Genomic DNA, 8,675 nt, shown 5'->3' on the forward strand with positions numbered 1-8,675 from the left:
ATTTCCCCAAAGCAATTATTTTCCTATGTGCATGCATGTGGAAACCAAGAACATGGGCCCCACTCCCCAGGAGGCGTGAGCATGAACTCCTTCCTCCTGAGGAGCTTGGCGTGAGACCCTCATTGGGAAGTACCAGGAGAAATTACAGGGATTGATGTGAATAAAACCCTGGGGGGCGCTTTGAAACTTCCCTGAGGACTTGACAAGTGTTTGATATGAAAAAGCATTTCTTGCCGGCAAAATGTGTGTCTCTGAGGAGCTCTCGAGTTGCCAACATGCAAGCTGACTGGGAGCCGGGGTGGTAGGTGGGGAAGGCAGGTTTGAAAGCAACTCTACTCAAGCTGCACCCAGCAAGTCCCTTTTTCCCTGGCTCTGACTCTCCCTCCATCAAGGCCTGGATTGGAGTTGTCTTTCCCAAAGCAGTAACTGTCAGAGGAACCATCTGGTTTGGTTTCTTATGACTGACTCCCAGGAACAGAAATCCCTCTGGGAAGAACCACAGCAGCGACAGCAGTGAGAGGCGACTCTGATGCCGGCTGGATAGGAACTGGGGGGAGGGCCCCGCTCCAAATGGCCTACCAGGGAGCCTTGGGCCTAAGACCTACTGTTCTGAGAATGAGAAAGGCTAACCTCTTCATTCTGGAGAATATTGGGTGGGAGTTGGGGGAAGGGTAGTTCGTGAAGAGAGGCTAAAAGGTGTCCAGAGTGTCTGTTACAATTCGAGGTCTACCTTCTACAGGGAGACTTTCTTAGTGGGCTCTTTCAAGCCATAATCCAACCCATTAAGCCAACTTCCTTCCCTCTTGCTTTGATCACTAATATCACTAATGCATCTTGTGTCCACGCGTCAGCCTATCTGGAAATTGCCCCAGATCGGGGCCCCCTGCTCTTTCATTCCATCCAGGCTCACACATACTGCTCGCTGGCTGGCTCATTTCCTCCACATGTGCACTTACTCTAGAAACTCCTCTGTTCTCTGCACTAACTCTTGGAAAGTTAGACCCTGAAGGAGCTTCAGGCCCATTCAGTCCGGGCCTCTCACTGGGGAGGCCACATAGACATTGCTGGGGCTTGACTGGGAGCTAGGTCTCCTGCCTCCCACACCTTGTATGTTCACCACAGAAATGCTTACAACAAAGTGCCAGAGGGAAGAATCGTTTGCTAAAGGAGCATGTGAGGTGGGGAGTGCGGCATGGCTGACCTCACACGGCAAGCACCAGGCTCCTCACGGCCTTGAGGGAAATGGTTCTCCATTGGGCTCCTCTCTGGTGACAGAAGGACCTTAGCAGACCACCAGTCCCTGGATGTGAGCTGGTTGGGTTGGGATTCTCCTCACTTGCTTATCTCTGTCCAGCTCAGTGCCTAGAGCACGCTGTTTGTGGACAGACTAAAGGAATCTGTGAGGAGACCAGTGATAACCCCTTGAAGCTCAAATGTTCTCAGTCTCTGTTAAAATTAAGTGGGTACGAGAAGAATAAATGAAACAAGATGGCATTGGGAGGGAAACCAACCATAAGTGACTCTTAATCTCACAAAACAAACTGAGGGTTGCTGGGGGGAGGGGGTTTGGGAGAAGGGGGTGGGATTATGGACATTGGGGAGGGTATGTGCTTTGGTGAGTGCTGTGAAGTGTGTAAACCTGGTGATTCACAGACCTGTACCCCTGGGGATAAAAATATATGTTTATAAAAAAAATAAAAAATTAAAATACAAAAAAAAAAAAAAAAATTCAAGCTCCAGCCAGCGACCAGCTCATTTTTGCCAATATCCCAATGCAGTGAAATCCCAGCACCAAAAAGAATGTTCGGACTCTTTCTTCAAACTCCCTTTAGTGAGATTTGCCCTCTCAAACTCAGTCATGGGTCTTCTCATTTATTTTGCCAACAAGTAGAAGCCATTCAAGTACATAAGAGAGAACTTGTGTTTACCTTGAAAACTACAATTGTCCATATAGTCTCTTCTCTCCTCCAGGGAAATTTTCTCGTCCTGAAGGTTGTGCCCGTGGGAGACTGGAGGGCGGGGGGGGGGGGTGACAGCTTCCCAATGCCCAGCCCGCTGGGTGGGGTGGAGGGTGGACAGGAGCTGCTGCTGCAACACCCACCCCCGCGCCCCAATCCCATGCTCTTCCCGCAGCTCTCTGGATCCCCCACAGTTCCTTGGCTTTGCAGCCTGCCTTTTATAGGGCTCCTTAAGCAGGAAAGGCCTTTATTAAAAACCACCTCTGTCCTAGGGCTTCTCAGTTATGCCTCGTGTGGCTTGTGCCCTCCATTAGTCACAGGGCAGAGCTAGAAAGGAAGACGGCTCACGCCATCACGTCCTTGAGCAGGAGGATTAAAGATATTACCCTTCTCAATAGCTTGCAAACCCTGTCATTTCTTAGGGGAAGTTGGGGTAGAAGGAAGAGGCTGGGGAAGAGACAGGAAGAGAGGAGGCATATGCTGGAGCACGAGGCATGGTACTTAATACTTGGGCTCTAAAACCAAATTCCCTAGATTGTGTGTGTTTGTAATGAGGTGAAAATTAACCATTTTTAAAGTGGGCGGTTCAGGGGCATTTAGTACATTCTCAGTATTAGGCAATCACACTACCTACCTAGTTCCAAAGCATTTCCTTCACCCCAGAACAAAGCCTCATACCCACTGTTCACCTTAAACTGGCCAGTGATCTTCCCAGCAAACCGTGTGTTTATTTGGGAATAAAAGAGAATTATAGTCCAGAACAAGCCGGCTATGACACAACCATAGGCAAGTCCCACAAATGAAAGGGAAGAAGGAGAACTTGAGAGGGATAAATTTGTCCCATTCATCCTCTTCTTTATGGGGAAGAAGGAGGAGTTGAGCGGGGTCGTTTTGGAAAAAGTCCATTGGAGAGAAGTGAGAGTTTGGGGTGATGACGGTTTCTCACTCGCTGAGTTTTCCTGCCCCGCAGGTGGTGGGTCCCTTGAAGGAGATGTGATGTAAATCTTTGCCCGTGGAGGCCTGTCACTGATGACTGTTTACTGGCGAGACCCTTCTGCTGGGGTCTGTAATAACGGACACTTCTGTTGGAGTCTGTGGTTGTCAGTTCTTCCTGTAACTGACATTCAGTGGTAGGGCTCCTCCTGCTAGGCTCCCCTTCTAGCCTCCCGGCCCCTTTACTAATTTATTAAGCTGTTTATGCCCATCTTCCCTTCCCCCACCCTCTGGAAACCACCAGTCTGCTTTCGTCTGTATGAATTGCCCTCTTCCGGATGTTTCATGGGGATGAAATGATGCAGTACGTGGTCTGCTGTGCCTGGCTTCTTTCACGTGGCCTGCTTTTGGAGGTTTATCCACACTGTAGCAGGTGTCAGCACTTCATTCCTTTAAGGACTGGATAATACTCCACGGTGTGGATATACCATATTTTGTGTATCCATTCATCCACTGATGGCCACATCCCCTGTTTGACTGTTTTAAGTGAAGCTGCTGTGAAAATTCTCATACAAGTGTTTGAACACGTGCTTTCAGTTCTTTTGGGTATGTGCCTAGCCGTGGAGTGGCTGGGTTGTAGGGTCATTCTCTGTTTAACCCTTTGAGGTACCACCAGACTGTTTTCCACAGTGGCTCTACCATCTACATTCCTGCCACATTGCCTGGGTTCAAACCCAGCCCTGCCACTTAGTAGTTGTTTCAAGTTGGGCGAGTTACTTTGCACTCCGTGCCTCAGTTTCCTCATTAGTATAAACAAGGACAGTAATGCTATGTACTCTGTGGGTTTTGGATGCTTCTAGGAGTGAACACCTCCAGAGGGCTTGGAATGGTGCCCAGTATGCAAGACTCACTACAGAAATGTTTCCTGCTGCTGTTACTGAGATATAGTGAGGGTCATGGCAGATACAAGACTGGGAAGTTTCTGACTAAAAAGGTCCACATTGGGTGGTACAAAAGAATCATGGGCTCTCTAATTTGCATACTTGGAGTTGGCACTGAGGGCATCCCTCCTTTGAGAGAGTCTCTCTTCATACCTACTCAGTGATAAGCCACAAGATCCCTCTTCTCTGTGACTCCGTGGTTCTTGTGGAGAGCCCGCTCCTCAAGGCTGAGGAAACTCATGACCAGCACCAACCCCACTTCTTCCAGTTCGCCAGCAAGCACAAGGAGGGCAGGAGTGTGTCCCAACAACTAGAAGCTCCAAAAAGAAGTCCCTAGAAAACAGAGGGCCACCTGGGCAGCTCAGTCAGTTAAGCATCTAACTCTTGATTTCAGCTCAGGCTGTGATCTCAGGGTCAGGGAATCCAGCTCTGCATCGGGCTCCGCACTCCGCAGAGAGTCTGCTTGTCCCTCTCTCTGCTCCTCCCCTGGCTCATGTGCTCTCTCTCTCTCTCTTTCTCAAATAAATAAATGAAATCTTAAAAAAAAAAAAAAAAAAAAAAGGAAGTTCCTAGAAAACAAATAAAAGTAAATCTCTCTCTCACCAGTAATGTAAGGAAAAAGCAAAACTGGTTGGTTGATTTTCAGCTGAATCTACTGAATTACCATCAAATATTCTGCCAATTTTATTTCTCTCAATTTATAAAATTAATCCATATGTTTGTGATTCATTTATGCTTCACTCATCGAAATGTTTTCTAAAAGCTGTTTGAATCCCACGAATCCTGATGGGGGCCTTCTCCAAAGCACATAGAAGCAAGATGATAAATTTTTCCCATTCATCTTGGGAAATCTCGGCTTGTCGAGCAGCCATATTACCAACTCTTAAGCAAGTAAGAGACTCCAGAGTGAACTGACGAGAACGTGTACTAATAGTTGCCACCAGGATCCTCTGGCCTCACACTCGTATAGCACTTCATAATTTGCAGAGCCCTATCACTTTCTAGATAGGTCTCTACAACCGTTTGGAGAGCTTGGTGGAGTAAGGCGCTATGCTGTTAGCTCTTTCAACAGAGAAGGAACAGAGACCAGGAAAGGTGTATCGAGGCCCAGAGATGGAGGGGCCAGTGCTAGGACCCTGTGCTCAGAAGGGGCCTCTGTGTCCCTCCCTCAGACAGGGAATTAGAAGGGCTGGCACAGGATCCTCTTGCAGGGCTCGGTGCACCCTCCCCGCACACACAGGAAACCATTGCGCCCTTCCACGGTCCCCACGTCACTGACTATCTGGGCCCCCAGATCGTGAGGCCGCACTTGTTCTCATAAATGTTTGCATCACCTTCCGGCATCTACATCTCCTCCACCCTCCTTCTCCCTCCTTAACTCATTGCTCCTCTTCCAGAAGCTTCCATCTCTCAGACACTTGGGATGTTGCCGCGTCCTTTCTTGGTGACATCAGGTTGGAAGAAAAGCCTGTGTTCTGCACCCGGGGGAGGCTGGGCGGGGGCTTCCTGCAGCCACCAGAGGCCTAGTGCAGGGACCAGTGCAATTAGCCGTTGGGCAGTCCTTCTGCAGTGGACAGTCTTTCTTAAGGGCCCCAGCAGGGCAGGCCTTGTCCTTCCAGCAGCACTGCGTCTGCAGCACAGAGGCCTGTGGAGAAAGCCTCTTGTCCTCAGAGTATCTGTGGCTTGTCACGTGCCTCCGTGGAGACCAAGTTCTGCAAAAGTCTCCACCACCTGGACCTTGGAAGCATGTCTGTCTGGCACAATTGTATGCTTTCCGTGGCCTACAGGGGTGTGAAGAGAGTGATCTTGCTCAGCCTTCGGGGATGGTCCTGGCCTTGGGACCCCAGTGTGCCTTCCACACATGAGTGTTTCCTGTGCTGTGAGAAGGGTGGAGGCATACCGGCCTTGGCTCCTCACCCTGTCTGCTTCTCAGAGTCCCCTGGGGAGCCGACAGAAAACCCAGAAGCCAGACCCCACATCCCGCCTGCTGGACCATAATCTCCAGGGCTCGGAGACCCCTAAGAAGTGCCCTTCCCCCGGGGACTTGAATGCATCTGGGCCGGTGGGAAGCAGCTGTCTTGTTTGTTCAGGTCCGTGTTCCCCTAACACCACTTCCCACGCTGCACATAAGAGGTGCAGGCTGTTGCGGCGAGTGATGTCTCCCTACCACCCGGATCCGATCCTCAGCTCCCCACTGGGGTCGGCCTGCTCGGGGCCGCCAGCCCGGCTCCTGCAGGCAGCGGGAGCGCCTGTCCCTCACTCACCTGCCTTTCTCTTTCACTCCCCAGGACACACAAGACCAGCCACTGCTACCGCATCACGTACCGCCACATGGAGCGGACCCTGTCCCAGAGAGAGGTCCGGCATGTGCACCAGGCGGTGCAGGAGGCCACGGTGCAGCTGCTGGGCGTAGAGGGCAGGTTTTGAGGCCACCGCCTGGACCAAGCTGCCGCTGCTCAAGGCTCCGGGGATTTGTGGGAGAGAAAAGGCTACTGTTAGTGGATGGGGGCATCTGTCATGTTTTGATAAGTGGGTCAGTGTTGGGACTTTCAGAAAATAAAGGATCGCTCCTAAGAAGCTGTTGACATGGTATTTGTCTTTTATTTGGGGAAAGAGGGAAAAAAGAAGCAATAATATAAGAGATCCCTCCTCTTCCTTGAAAAGGTGCTTTGCCCCTTGGTGCTCAGTGTGGTTAATTGGTCCCTAGGGTCCATTAAAGTATAAAGACCAGGCGTGATTTCTGGCCTGTCAGGCCCTTCCACCCTTGTAATGAGTGAAGACACAAAGAGACATCAGAAGCTCCGGACACCAGAAGATTGTTTGAGTCTGCTTCCATGCTTGCTTTCTTCTCTTCGTTTTCTGCTTTGCAAAGGGCAGGCTTCACACAGGGCACTAATGAAATGCCAGGGCCCCCCTCAAAAGTGAAGGCAGTCACGTGTCTGAGTGGGGCAGGATAGTTCTTGTTTTTCATAAACCCGTGGCTTGGAGCCAGGCCTCTTGGCCCAGGGCTTGGGCTCAGCTTCCTTGTGGCCCAGCAGTGAGGAAGGAAAGGAGCAAGAGCCACCCCAGAGGCTAGGAGGCCCACAGGAACCCCGTCCTTGAACGCCTGCATTCATTGCCTCACAGAAGGCCCGTGCTTCCGGAGACGACCTTTAAGGAAGAATATGGGACTTTGATGTCCCCCCCTTTTCCATCCCAGGCACTTTGTAGTCTGCCGGCCTCACTCCTGACCATTTTTAATAATCAAATTCCATCCCTGGCACGAGGCTGGAGGCTGATGGAGGACTGCAAGGGCTGGGATAAATATTTGATGAGGGGTGGCCATTATCAGCTAGTGGCGTGGGGGGGGGGCAGCTGCTCTCAAAGGGAAGGAATGGGCTTTCATGTCATTCTACCTTGTTATTCATTTGTACTTTAACTTTGGATTTTCGAGGAATTAAGGAAGCAGAACCCCAACTTCTGCACCCAGGCTTGGAATCTAACTGCTGTCCAAGGTCCTGGGGTCCCCTGGATACAGTTCCTTAAGTGGCTAGATCTGAGTGGGAAGGCACAATATGGTTCGTAATGTCTTCTTCAGTAGCGTTTGCTAGCAGACCATTTCTACTCCAGTCTTAGGCTGCATTTCCAGAGTCCTATTCATCCCCAAGACCTGTTAGGCATTGATTAATATTCTCCAATAAAACAAGTTAGGTGGGTAATACCCAGACAATCAGGGTGCCGCCCCCTGGCCTTGAGCCAGAGCAAAGATTTGTCAGATCCTGTGCTTGGTCCAAACCCTCTTCCCCGGGCCTGGAGAAGTGACATTCAGAAGGCTTCACAGAGTGCTGTTCTGAACGTCCCTCTCAATACACTATAAGGTATATCAGTTATCTAAATTGTGCAAAGGAGACACTGAGCCCTAAAGGAGTCACAGGACTTGACCAGCAATGACACCCAGGAGGTGGCCGGCCTCACGCTCAAGCCTGCTGCATCCAGATGAGTAACCTCCATCTACACATAAATTGGTTGGTGGTAGGGTCTGTGCCTCCCTCCCTCCGGCTCCTTGGGTCTTGGTTCCATTTGGAGAACGCCAGCTGCATGGGCTCCACTCCAACGGTCTGGCACTCACGCCTAACTGCCCCACCCCAGAGCCCAGGGAGAAGCCGGCTCTTGACTTTCCATGTGGCCCCCACCAGAGAACACGTAGCAAGAAAGGAAACAATAAGAAAAGCCATTTAAGCCATAAGATGAATAGCACTTTGCAGCTCAAGAACAGAGAGCTCTGTATAAAGTCAAGCACAGTGACTAACACCAGCACCAGCACCGTGAGCCTCTGGGGTGCTCGGGTCCCTCCTTTGTATAATAGAAGTAATAATAGCACCTGTCCCGGAGAGTGCTCGCAAGGGCCTGATGAGATATCTCATGCGCTCTACTTCATGTAGAACCTGGAGCCTAACGAGCCAGCAGTAAATGACACCTGCTCTGATCGTTATTCAGGTGGGAAGAGGTAGAACTGTGCAATATTCGAATGGGAACAGATCCTGGAGGCGGGGGCATCTGGGTGGTTCAGTTGCTTGGGCGTCCAACTCTTGGTTTTAGCTCAGGTCATGAACTCGGGGTCATGGGATTGAGCCCAAGGCTGTGGGATCAAGCCCTGCTTTGGGCTCCATGCTCAGTGGGGAGTCTGCTTGGGATTCTTTCCTTCTCCCTCTAGCCCACCCCACTTTTCCTCTCAAATAAATAAATCTTAAAAAAAAAAAAAAAATCCTGGAGAGCAGCCATATCTCTCCCTAGATGAGTGTAGATGTGAGGACACTAGCTGGTCAAGAGGACGTACCCAAGGGCATAGCTAAGTACCGTAGAG

The 8,675-nt window shown here is 50.5% G+C and overlaps 1 protein-coding gene across 11 annotated transcripts in view; it reads left to right on the forward strand.

Moving 5' to 3' along the window:
• FARS2 (phenylalanyl-tRNA synthetase 2, mitochondrial) overlaps positions 1 to 6,409 on the forward strand; it is a 519,420-nt gene extending 513,011 nt beyond the window's left edge. For all 11 annotated transcript variants that reach the window (XM_082731026.1, XM_082731036.1, XM_082731034.1 and 8 more), the window contains one exon: positions 6,121 to 6,409. In XM_082731026.1, coding sequence (XP_082587152.1) covers positions 6,121 to 6,259 — 139 coding nt within the window. In that variant the 3' untranslated portion in view covers positions 6,260 to 6,409. The remainder of the gene's footprint in view (positions 1 to 6,120) is intronic.
• Positions 6,410 to 8,675: the final 2,266 nt, after the last annotated feature.

Source organism: Mustela nivalis, assembly GCF_964662115.1.
Source record: "Mustela nivalis genome assembly, chromosome: 5".
NCBI classification, from domain to species: domain Eukaryota; kingdom Metazoa; phylum Chordata; class Mammalia; order Carnivora; family Mustelidae; genus Mustela; species Mustela nivalis.